This window comes from Oncorhynchus keta, chromosome 15 (assembly GCF_023373465.1).
Source record: "Oncorhynchus keta strain PuntledgeMale-10-30-2019 chromosome 15, Oket_V2, whole genome shotgun sequence".
NCBI classification, from domain to species: domain Eukaryota; kingdom Metazoa; phylum Chordata; class Actinopteri; order Salmoniformes; family Salmonidae; genus Oncorhynchus; species Oncorhynchus keta.
The window spans coordinates 14,233,419-14,245,613 of NC_068435.1; the positions used below are offsets into that span (position 1 = coordinate 14,233,419).

At 43.5% G+C, this 12,195-nt stretch overlaps 1 protein-coding gene across 19 annotated transcripts in view; it reads right to left on the reverse strand.

Moving 5' to 3' along the window:
• The window catches only part of LOC118394465 (kinesin-like protein KIF1A), a 44,454-nt gene that overhangs the window by 15,019 nt on the left and 17,240 nt on the right, over positions 1-12,195 (reverse strand). For 6 of the 19 annotated variants that reach the window (XM_052463432.1, XM_052463435.1, XM_052463429.1 and 3 more), the window contains exons 5-26: positions 11,580-11,648; positions 10,251-10,429; positions 9,872-9,983; positions 9,461-9,538; positions 9,172-9,237; positions 9,047-9,064; positions 8,793-8,871; positions 8,543-8,621; positions 8,141-8,283; positions 7,916-7,954; positions 7,307-7,333; positions 6,719-6,918; positions 6,356-6,435; positions 5,997-6,072; positions 5,753-5,832; positions 5,362-5,468; positions 2,558-2,641; positions 2,100-2,280; positions 1,927-1,999; positions 1,729-1,825; positions 1,440-1,600; positions 126-308 (exon numbers count right to left, since the gene is read on the reverse strand). In XM_052463432.1, coding sequence (XP_052319392.1) covers positions 126-308; positions 1,440-1,600; positions 1,729-1,825; positions 1,927-1,999; positions 2,100-2,280; positions 2,558-2,641; positions 5,362-5,468; positions 5,753-5,832; positions 5,997-6,072; positions 6,356-6,435; positions 6,719-6,918; positions 7,307-7,333; positions 7,916-7,954; positions 8,141-8,283; positions 8,543-8,621; positions 8,793-8,871; positions 9,047-9,064; positions 9,172-9,237; positions 9,461-9,538; positions 9,872-9,983; positions 10,251-10,429; positions 11,580-11,648 — 2,211 coding nt within the window. The remainder of the gene's footprint in view (positions 1-125; positions 309-1,439; positions 1,601-1,728; positions 1,826-1,926; positions 2,000-2,099; positions 2,281-2,557; positions 2,642-5,361; positions 5,469-5,752; positions 5,833-5,996; positions 6,073-6,355; positions 6,436-6,718; positions 6,919-7,306; positions 7,334-7,915; positions 7,955-8,140; positions 8,284-8,542; positions 8,622-8,792; positions 8,872-9,046; positions 9,065-9,171; positions 9,238-9,460; positions 9,539-9,871; positions 9,984-10,250; positions 10,430-11,579; positions 11,649-12,195) is intronic. The other 13 variants (XM_052463445.1, XM_052463448.1, XM_052463447.1 and 10 more) reach the window with 10 other exon arrangements.

Below are 12,195 nucleotides of genomic sequence, written 5' to 3' on the forward strand. Positions count from 1 at the left end.
CACACAGTCAGCACAGATTACATCACACCAACAGACACAGTAAAGTAGACGCTGGGTAACGTGAACCCATATAGTCCTACATACCAGAGCTATGTGCAAAATAAACTCCCACGATCCCCCCACACATGCCTGAGTTTCTCCAGGGTCCAGTAGTGTGTGGCCCCGTTCTTCTGGTCCTGGATGTCCACTGCTACGATGGTGCGGGGGAAGGGCTGTCTCTCCCTCTCCTTGGTCACGCTGGGGGGCAGCAGGTCCGGGGGCAGTGGGGAGTACAGAGTGTCGGTCAGCAGCACAAACTGGAACTGGACCTGCAAAGGAGAGAGTGGATCATTTTAACATTTTTAGCACATTAGCAACAAAATAGTTTTGTTTTAGAATGTTGATGTCAAATCTCATTTCACTAACAATTGGAAAGTTTCGAAGACTATGCAAGTTTTTTTTGTTGCAGTTTCCTAAGACAGTTAACATTTTTACTTTTGAGTCATTTAGCAGATGCTCTTATCGAGAGCGACTTGCAGCAGTGAGTACATACATTTTTTATTTTGTTCATACTAAGAACAGTACCCGTCTGATTCTGTGCGCACTCATTTAGTAGATTGACCGAACTGATTAACAACACAGTTTCATTTTACAGATAGCTGACAGTTTCACCATTGAATCTTTGTTCTACTTTCTAGATATAACGTACAGTGAGCTCCAAAAGGTATTGGGACAGTGACGCGTTTGTTGCTGTTTTGGCTCTGTACTCCAGCACTTTGGATTTGAAATGATACTTTGTGCCCAATAGAAATTAATGGTAAATAATGTATTGTGTCATTATGGAGTCACTTTTATAGTAAATAAGAATATAATTATTTACCATTCATTTCTATTGGGCACAAAATAATCTGAAACACAACCAAAAAAACAGTGAATACATCTAACAAGTGTGTAGAGTCACAAGCTTTATGTAGTCATTGCGTGTTAGGAATATGGGACCAAATACTCACTCACCTTTTGACAACTTTAATACAAATATATGTGAATTTGTTCCAATACTTTTGGTCCCCTAAAATGGGTGGACTATGTACAAAAAGCGCTGTAATTTCTAAACGGTTCACCTGATATGAATACAAAATACCCTGAAATGAAAGTTCAACCACATGGTTGTTGTATCATATCCAAAGTGCTGGAGTACAGAGCCAAAACAACAACAAATGTGTCACTGTCCCAATACTTTTGGAGCCTCACTGTATATTCAACCTTTCTTTAACTGTGCAAGTCAGTTAAGAACAAATTGTTATTTTCAATGACGGCCTAGGAACAGTGGGTTAACTGCCTTGTTCAGGGGCTCGGGGATTTGAGCTCGGGGATTTGATCTTGCAACCTTTCGGTTACTAGTCCAAAGCTCTAACCACTAGGCTACCTGCCGCCCAAAAATATAATGACAGTGTACCTACCTTCTTCTTGAGCTCCACACTGATGGCGTTGGCTTCCTTGAGGAAAATGGCGTTTCCCCACAGCAGGTCCCTGAGGGAGGTAAACTGGTAGAAACGCCACTTACGGAATGCCCACAGTGCAAGCTCCGTCTCACACTTGGTCCATGGAACTATGGGAAAAACTTCAAACATTCCATCATTCTAAAAATATTCCATTGTCTGGCCTCAGCAACGGGCATCTTATTTCAAAACGATTGTACATTTTTGAAAAAGGGTGGTCTAGGTGGATAACTGTCAATCACTGTCTCACCTTCCTCCTCAGGCTCCTCCTCTTCCTCTGGGGGCTCCAGGCAACGGGAGTTTCTATCCACCTGTTTCTGCAGGGCCTCAAGTTTACTCTCATAGTCCTAGGAGAGACCATGGTACAAACAAATCAAATCACATGACAGAATATAGCGCATATATCTCATACGTATTTCAAAAAAATCTCTTAAGTGGCCTGTTTTACCAGTCTCTGTTGTTCCAGAAGGTTACTGGCCTCCTCTCGTTCTCTGCGGTACTGATCTTCTAACTCTTGAAGCCTGCAGACAAAACGATCACAAATCAGTTTTAAGCTTTATAAAAGGATGCTAGTTCATTACAGTTGGTGCCTTGCCAAAGGTAGCCCATCGATTATTGTACCTTGACTCCATCTCCTGCTTCATGTCGATGCCCTGTTTCTCCAGCAGCTCTCTCTGGGCGAAGGCCCAGTCCACGGGCTCCACGGGGGTCTCAGCGAAGGGCGTCCTCTCCCGCTCCTGCCGCGCCTGCTCCGGGTCATTGAAGCGGAACACATGGCTCTTCCCCATGATAATGCGGTTCCCTGGGGTCAGGAATCAAAGGTCAATCTGAGGTCAACCGCATCATGCATCAGTTGTTTCATCCATTTTTACCTATTGATGTTTTTCTAACCCTGGAGTGTGAATCACCTGTGATGATTCTTAGTTTATTTGTAGATGTTGTATATGGAAGCTGATTCATACCAAAACAAATAAAACATTTTAAAATAAAATCCTTACAGAGTTTTTCAGTATGTTTTACACGTGTGGTATATATGTTTCCCACGCTCAGTGGAAGACGCTGAGGGGTTCAAGACTTACCTGAGCGAAGCAGAGTAGGCATGGTCACCAGTTTCCCGTTGACATAGATCTCCGCCCCCTCGCAGGGCTCCAGGAAGACGTTCCCTGTGTCATCATCATCAACAGACAAGAACCACCGGGGATGGTGAACATTTGACCATTCTACTGACTCTCTTGCACTGGTTCTGTGCACACTCACTAGACTCTACCCACACACTCACTAGACTCTACCCACACACTCACTAGACTCTACCCACACACTCACTAGACTCTACCCACACACTCACTAGACTCTACCCACACACTCACTAGACTCTACCCACACACTCACTAGACTCTACCCACACACTCACTAGACTCTACCCACACACTCACTAGACTCTACCCACACACTCACTAGACTCTACCCACACACTCACTAGACTCTACCCACACACTCACTAGACTCTACCCACACACTCACTAGACTCTACCCACACACTCACTAGACTCTACCTACACACTCACTAGACTCTACCCACACACTCACTAGACTCTACCCACACACTCACTAGACTCTACCCACACACTCACTAGACTCTACCCACACACTCACTAGACTCTACCCACACACTCACTAGACTCTACCCACACACTCACTAGACTCTACCCACACACTCACTAGACTCTACCCACACACTCACTAGACTCTACCCACACACTCACTAGACTCTACCCACACACTCACTAGACTCTACCCACACACTCACTAGACTCTACCCACACACTCACTAGACTCTACCCACACACTCACTAGACTCTACCCACACACTCACTAGACTCTACCCACACACTCTCTAGACTCTACCCACACACTCCCTAGACTCTACCCACTTAGTCCACTCACTAGACTCTACCCACACACTCACTAGACTCTACCTATAGTCTACACTCACTAGACTCTATACCTAAACACTCACTAGACTCTACCCACACACTCACTAGACTCTACCCACACACTCACTAGACTCTACCCACACACTCACTAGACTCTACCCACACACTCACTAGACTCTACCCACACACTCACTAGACTCTACCCACACACTCACTAGACTCTACCCACACACTCACTAGACTCTACCCACACACTCACTACTCTACCCACACACTCACTAGACTCTACCCACACACTCACTAGACTCTACCCACACACTCACTAGACTCTACTGTCTGCTGTAATTACACTACTATAACTAAAGTCTAGAACCTCACTAGTCCACATCTCTATAGTCTAGAACCTCACTAGTCCACGTCTCTATAGTCTAAAACCTCACTAGTCCACGTCTCTATAGTCTAAAACCTCACTTAGTCCACGTCTCTATAGTCTAAAATCTCACTAGTCCACGTCTCTATAGTCTAAAACCTCACTAGTCCACGTCTCTATAGTCTAGAACCTCACTAGTCCACGTCTCTATAGTCTAAAACCTCACTAGTCCACGTCTCTAGTCTAGAACCTCACTAGTTCACGTCGCTATAGTCTAGAACCTCACTAGTCCACATCTTTATAGTCTAAAACCTCACTAGTCCAAATCTCTATTGTCTAAAACCTCACTAGTCCAAATCTCTATTGTCTTAAACCTCACTAGTCAGAATTTCTAGAGTCTAAAACCTCACTAGTCCACGTCTCTATAGTCTAGAACCTCACTAGTCCATGTCTCTATAGTCTAGAACCTCACTAGTCCACGTCTCTATAGTCTAAAACCTCACTAGTCCACGTCTCTATAGTCTAAAACCTCACTAGTCCACATCTCTATAGTCTATAACCCAGTCATCCTAACCTAGTGTCACGCCCTGACCTTAGAGAGCCTTTTATTTCTCTATTTGGTTAGGTCGGGGTGTGATTTGGGTGGGCATTCTAGTTTTTCTTCTTTTTTTTCTATTTCTTTGTTGGTCGGGTATGGTTCCCAATCAGAGGCAGCTGTTTATTGTGGTCTCTGATTGGGGATCATACTTAGGCAGCCTTTTTTCCCCCTTTAGTTGTGCGATCTTGTTTTTGCATAGTTGCTGTCTAGCTCTGCAGAACTTTAAGTTCAGTTTTGTATTTTGTTGTTTTGTCGGAGTTCAGTATTAAAAATCATGAACACTTTCCACGCTGCGCTTTGTTCTCATTCATCTAATGGACGTAACGTCTAGTCTATTAGCCAGTCATCCTAATCTATAACACCAGTCATCCTATAGTCTATAACCCAGTTTTCCTAATCTATAGTCTATAACCCAGTTTTCCTAATCTATAGTCTATAACACCAGTCATCCTAATCTATAGTCTATAACACCAGTCATCCTAATCTATAGTTTATAACACCAGTCATCCTAATCTATAGTTTATAACACCAGTCATCCTAATCTATAGTCTATAACACCAGTTTTCCTAATCTATAGTCTATAACACCAGTCATCCTAATCTATAGTCTATAACACCAGTTTTCCTAATCTATAGTCTATAACACCAGTCATCCTAATCTATAGTCTATAAAACCAGTCATCCTAATCTATAGTCTATAACACCAGTCATCCTAATTAAGTCTATTAGCCAGTCATTTTAATATATAGTCTATAACCCAGTCATCCTAATCTATAGTCTATAACACAGTTTTCCTAATCTATAGTCTATAGCCCAGTCATTTTACTCTTTAGTCTATAACACCAGTCTCACTAGTCCCAGTCTCTACAGAGTCTCTATAACCTCTGGTGCACTCAGGCATAATCTGCCAGTTATTTCTCCCATAGAAATATAACTAATAGAACTAGCATGGTTCGTCCACAGTTGGTCAATTCAGTCTCACCTTCTCCCCCGGGGCCTGTGGTGCTGCTGAAGGTGCAGTGCTCGTCCTGGATAAAATGGCCGCTGAGAACGATGTCCTGGCGACTTCTGGCGTCCTCACGACCCACCCTGAGGGAAAGATACAGAGGACATGGAGTCCAGAGTGATTTGCTGTACGCAGATGTATTTCTTGTAAGAAAGCTATTTCAGTCTTCACATTCGGAAGATGATCAAATATCCTCGTCCACTTCACAGGACCACTTTGATATTCCAGGTAGTAAACTTAAACAGCTGACCCATATACTCCAAATCCATATATGCTGTACTACAGGACTGTTGGTCACCTCAGTCCAAAATAGTTCTCAATGAAAAGTGCCCATTTCCTGCAGGTGAAAGAAAGCAGTCGTTCTTACTTGGTGGTCCCATCTTTGATGTAGTAGAGTAAGCACTCAGACATCAACGGGTCCTCGTTTAGGTTCACCAGGTGAGGGGTCTGGAAGAAAGACATGAACATTAGGACTTGTGTCTAAATGTTGTTGACAGGGGTTTTTGTAGCATAATGGGGGAGGGAAATGATTATTTACAGAGCATTATGGGTACTGTAGTGGATATCATTACAGTTGTGATAGGGGTGTACTGTATTTTTGAGGTTCTGACCTTCTTGGGGGAGAACACGCCCACGGTGCCTCCATCTTCTCTCATGGCCACACCCATCTCAGCCAGTAGGGCTTCCCTACAGATAACAGAGAGCCATGTTTTTGGGGGATTGGGGTTTGGGTTAGTTATAACGGTTATTTAAGACAGAGGGACTTTAGGTTTCTTCTTAGGTTTTAGCCTTTCTAGGGAGTTTTTCCTAGCCACCGTGCTTCTACACCTGCATTGCTTGCTGTCTGGGGTTTTAGGCTGGGTTTCTGTACAGCACTTTGAGATATCAGCTGATGTACGAAGGGCTCTATAAATACATTTGATTTGATTTTGATTTTGATGAGGATAATGGCTCAATCCGTCTAACACACCTCTGCATCCGGATATCTTCAGTACGGCGCAGCTTCTCCTCCCAAGTTTCATTGAGCTCTGCAATGATTTTCTCTGTTTCCTAGGGTGGAAAGAATGACAAATGTCTACATTGGTATGGTACACACATGGTATTACTAAGCATTGTGGTTGGCCTCCCTCACCCTTGCCATCTCTCTATAATTTTCCACTTCTCCTCTCTATCTCTATCTGTCCCCAGCCTTCTCTCTCTCCCCACCGCCTTCCTCTCCTCCTCTCTCTCCCTTTCCCACTCTGTCTCTTTCTCCTTCAATCCCTTTAGCTCACACAGTCACTTACTCACTCCCCCACTACCTCTCATTTCACCCTACCTCCCTCCTACCTACCTTGAGTCTCTCTATGGCCTCCTCGGAGGCGGGGCTGAAGATGCGGTCGTGCAGGTTTGCCATGGAGCCCGCGCGGCTGGACAGAGCAGAGAGTGAGGGGGAGGGGCTCATCCCAGTCATGGCATTGGTCACTGTGGATAGATCACCCATTTGATTGACAGCCTGGCGTTTATTGACAAAGTTGTTGTAATCACACAAGTCTGCCAGAAGAAGAGCGGGAATGTGTGGGGGAGAGAGGGAGAGAGAGGGAGCAGACAGCAGGAAGGTGAGGAAGTGGAGACATCGGGGTGGAGAGAAAAACAGAGAGATGGACATATGGAGGAAAGGGAAGAGCAACAAAAAGAAGAAGAGAGCTCAAAAGATGGATTGTAGAAGCAGACAGGTGCTTACCAAAGCCACTGCAGAGAGAGCGAGAAAAGAGCAACTTAAACTGACGGAATATGTTAAGCATAAGATAAGTTAGAGCCAATGCATTTCTCTGACATTCATATGCAAAATACATTAAATACCAAGCTAAAAACAAGCAATGTTATATGAAGACCAGCCAATATATAGGGCAGCCTAGAAGAAATGTCTTTTAGTTCTTACTTGCAGTATAATCTCCAGGCTGAAAGGCTGTGAAAGCATTATTGAATTAAATTCAATGCAATTCCAAAAAACATTATTCATCCGCAAGGGACAATTATGCCGGGCAAGCTGTGTGAATTAGAAGGCAGCTGAGCTCTAGAGACCCAACCAGAGCCCACATTAAGAACCTGACATATCAAAGCTCCTCTTCAGAAGCAGAGCATCCAATCAGCTAGCTACACACCCAGAGAACCGGTGTAACCAAGGCTGCATGCAATCCCAACAGTCTAAAATGGCTTTCCTCCCCTCGTCTCCTCTTCTTGATCTCCACTGATCTGAAAGGACTGGACAGGTGGACAAGTCTGTTCCCTAAAAGGAGTCCACCATCTTGCGTTCACCTATCCCATGTTTGCAGATCAGTGCAGATAAACGAGGGAAATGAGAACATGGAAAGTACTATGAGAGCAGTGTCTTGTCTACAGGGTCTGCTGGTCTCATGTAAAACCTTTCTATAGGTTTTGGTTCGGAGTCCTGTCATAGCTCTGGGGTATAAGGACTTTAGTGTCATAAGAGTTTGAGCTTTATTGTCAAGTTAGCTGCAAAAGCCTGAGGTTGCCAGAATATACACACTTTTCAAACCAGCTATCACAGGACCAGGACATCGATACGCTGAGAGGAGAGGGGAGAGAGAAGAGTGTGTGTGAGACACTCACCCTGTGGTGTGTGTGTGTGTGTGTGTGTGTGTGTGTGTGTGTGTGTGTGTGTGTGTGTGTGTGTGTGTGTGTGTGTGTGTGTGTGTGTGTGTGTGTGTGTGTGTGTGTGTGTGTGTGTGTGTGTGTGTGTGTGTGTACTCACTGTCTATGATATCTCCCAGACCCTGAGCAAAGAGGAGGTCCTTGAGGCGACACACCTCCTCCTTCAACTCACGCACCAGACGGTTGTTGGGGTCCTCGTTGATAACAGCGTTACAGCGGATCTGCTTAGCGCGGTCTGCATACCTGAGAGAATGAAAACCATTAAAGGGGACGTTCACCCCAACATCTCAATTCTACTTTGTTCATAATTACATTGACAGTGAAAACATGGGAGCATTCAAGGCATCATTACTTGAAGCTCCTGGTTTACTTTCTGGTTTAGTCTTATAATGATAATCATAATCATTACACTTCACAAATGATGACAGTGAAGTACTATAGGGTCATCCAATGACTACTATGTTTTTAACAGGGGAATGTTACCTCAGAGCTAGGTTCTTACCTGAGGGTGCTCAGGGTCTCGTCATAGTTGATATCAGCAGGGCTGAGGGCTGCCACCATGGCGGTGCGAGAGTTACCTCCTAATGGACAGAAAGAAAGGGGAAAACAGATGAATTGTGGATGAGGGCGAGAGGAGGAAGGATTGTTTAAAGGGTATCTGCAGAGGAATTAAACAAAAGAGTAAACAGTGATGAGGACGCTACAATTGTCGTAGTCGGCAGGACCTGGGCTACTAGGTGGAAAGCACGTACCCAGGTTCTCTCTCAGTAGCCAGGTCAGCACTGAGTCTCTGTATGGGATATGGCTCTCCACCTTCTTCTTCTTCTTGTTCTGTTAACAGATAATCCTCCCAATTAGAATACTGCTTCAATAGAAGTGCATTTATAAGTTGACAAATGTAGGAATACATATCAGAAGAAACGTTTGTTAATCATCCATCTCTTAATACCATTTCCCCAAATATTTTCTCATGACAGAAATTGAATAAGTAATTGAAATGATGTACCTTATTTGGTGCGGAGTCCTAGAAAGATAAGAAGTTGACAGTATTGAATTAATAGACAGTCTTACCAAGTTGCTTAAATTACCATACAGACAACGAGTTGTGTACAGAAGAGTAAGGACTCTAACCACTTCAGCTAAAGCAGAGATGACTTTTCCCAGTGTGGTTAGAGATTTGTTGATATTTGCTCCTTCCTGAAAAGGAACAGATGGGGCGAAGTTAATGAATCGAGAAGCATTGCTTGGGACGCAAAAACTACAATCTCCACAATCTCCTGACTCAGAGCCTAGATGCTTTGTAAAATGCATAGACGTGTCAACTAGAAATGTTAACTCAAAACTTTGAGGAATTCATACATCGACATCACTGGGGGATCAAATTCAGCCCATAAAGTAGACCCAAAAAAGACCCTCTCACCTTCAGCCTGGTTCCTTTGGCTCCTGTAGAGTCAGCTCTCTCACTCCCAGCCAGATCCACCAGGCTGATCTTGCTCACCTGCAACAAGAAACCACTCTGGTGTCATCATTTATTTTGGCATGAATCTGCTTCCGTACTCTGTATTGTAAAGGGAAAATGTCCAGATTCCAAATACACAGCGGCAGCCCCAATAAACGCTCTTTGAGGGCTTATCTATAATGAGCACTGAGTAGTGTTATCATAAAATGATAACACTGTGGATGTCCAGATAACATGGCTATAGATCTCAACTATAAAAGTGTAAACCATACATATTGGTCAGAGTTATTAACTCTTTGGCCTCAAACCATTGCAGAAGCTTGAACAGGAGGTTGAACCTGGTCATTAAGTTGTTGTAGGCCTGTACCGTACCTTCTCAGATGTGTTCTCTGAATCCATGTCGTGTTTCTTCTGAGTGAAGATGATGTTGAAGACAGCGTGAGAGCGGCTGCTGGTCTCGTTCATGTTGGTGGCTGCCACCGTCCTGAAGGAAGAGAGAATTTAACCTTATGACATCCATCCATCCCTCCCTCTTTCATCCACCATCCACCCACCCGCCCACCCATCCATCTATCATCCATCCATCCATCATCCATCCATCCATCCCTCTTTCATCCACCATTCCAACCCACCCATCTATTTATCATCCATCCATCCCTCCCTCTTTCATCCACCATCCACCCTTCCAACCCATCCATCTATCATCCATCCATCCATCATCCATCATCCATCCACTGAAAGTCTCATTTACCTGGCCTTGTTGCCAGACTCCATCAGGTCCTGGATGTCGTTGTAGGAGGTGACGGCTAGTTTCGACAGATCCTCCACGTAGGGCCCCATCAGGGGGTGCTCTCTCACACGCAGGTTCCCTTTGTTCTTTGGGTTTAGCAGGTCACGCACACGCTCACAGTAGATCTCCATGTAGCTCACCTGTGGAGGTCGTCAATACTCTATAGAAGTGCCAATCAAACCAACTAAGTGCCAATCAAATTAACTAAGTGCCAATCAAACTAATTAAGTGCCAATCAAACCAACTAAGTGCCAATCAAACTAACTAAGTGCCAATCAAACCAACTAAGTGCCAATCAAACCAACTGAGTGCCAATCAAACCAACTAAGTGCCAATCAAACCAACTAAGTGACAATCAAACCAACTAAGTGCCAATCAAACTAACTAACTGCCAATCAAACGAACTAAGTGCCAATCAAACCAACTAAGTGCCAATCAAACATCTATTGAGAACTTGGGATACAAAATACTCTGTTATCAGAACTCTTATCTTATGTTTGCATTATGACAATACTGTGTCTTCCCCATTGTTTTACATATCACTTGTCTAATCCCTAATGTGGATTTGCCATTTCATGACTGTCAACCACGTTAGGATACAATTAGTAATGGTGGATTCTATATAGATTTAACAGAGCTATTCATATCCCCCTGGAGTTAAAGTAAAGTTTCCCTCATTTTGGGTGTTATATCGTATTTATGCATCTCTGAGTGATGTTCTAACACTTCCCAGGGTCATTTCATGTTTTCATGTGTATCTGATTTATTGGCGTTCAACCAGGCAGAAAGCAGGCCGGTATGATGAAGCACCGTGATAAAGTCACTCTCACTATTCTGGAAGTTAATAGGAATACGACTTTAAGATGGCGAAAACCTCTATCATTCAACAGATTTCAATCCTGGCCGATGTCATAACTCGGGAGGATGGCGTCTCTCATTGATCTTATGTTTGCATTTTCTTTTGCATGTTTTGCATCTATCTTAGAAATTGTCAATTTAATGGAGGGTCTAGCACATTTTTCCAATTTGTCTGCCTCTTTAGTCCAGGATGCATTGCATGGTGCCGTTGCTAGATATATTATAGAAAGGAGCAATGCATTGTGGCAATGCATTGTGGATTTTGTAGTCGACTTGAGCTGAAACGGATTTCCACAACGATTTTCCATGTTGCTACCAACCTTATTATAAACGCCAAAACGTTAACACTTTAAAATCCCTAACCTACTATGGAGTAGGCCTCTCTTGTATTCAAGCTTACTCTAAAAACAGTAGAGGGTCGGGAGCACTCACCTCTACGGAGTAGGACAAGCTGTTGTCGGTATTGCTGTCACTGATCTTGGTGAAGAGGTCCTCACACAGCTAGCAGAGAAGAAAGCATGGAGGGTTATTTGTTGTTATTATTATTGTTGTTGTTTGTATTTATTAAGGATCCCCATTAGCTGCTGCACTCTTCCTGGGGTCCAGGAACATTAAGGCAGTTTTAAATATTACATGACATTATATGTTATAACACTTTCACAACCCATTAAGTGTGTTCCCTCAGGTAACTAATCTATTACATATCTACAAAATTCATGTGTATGTGTAGAGTGAGTGTCTTCTCATGTGTATGTGTGTCTGTGCCTGTGTGTTTGTGTCTCTTCACAGTCCCCGCTGTTCCATAAGGTGTATTTTTATCTGTTTTTTTAAATCTGATGTGGAATAGAGTTCCATGTAGCCATGGCTCTATGTATTTATTTATTTTATTTTATTTCACCTTTATTCAACCAGGTAGGCTAGTTGAGAACAAGTTCTCATTTTCAACTGCGACCTGGCCAAGATAAAGCATAGCAGTGTGAACAGACAACACAGAGTTACACATGGAGTAAACAATTAACAAGTCAATAACACAGTAGGGAAAAAAAGG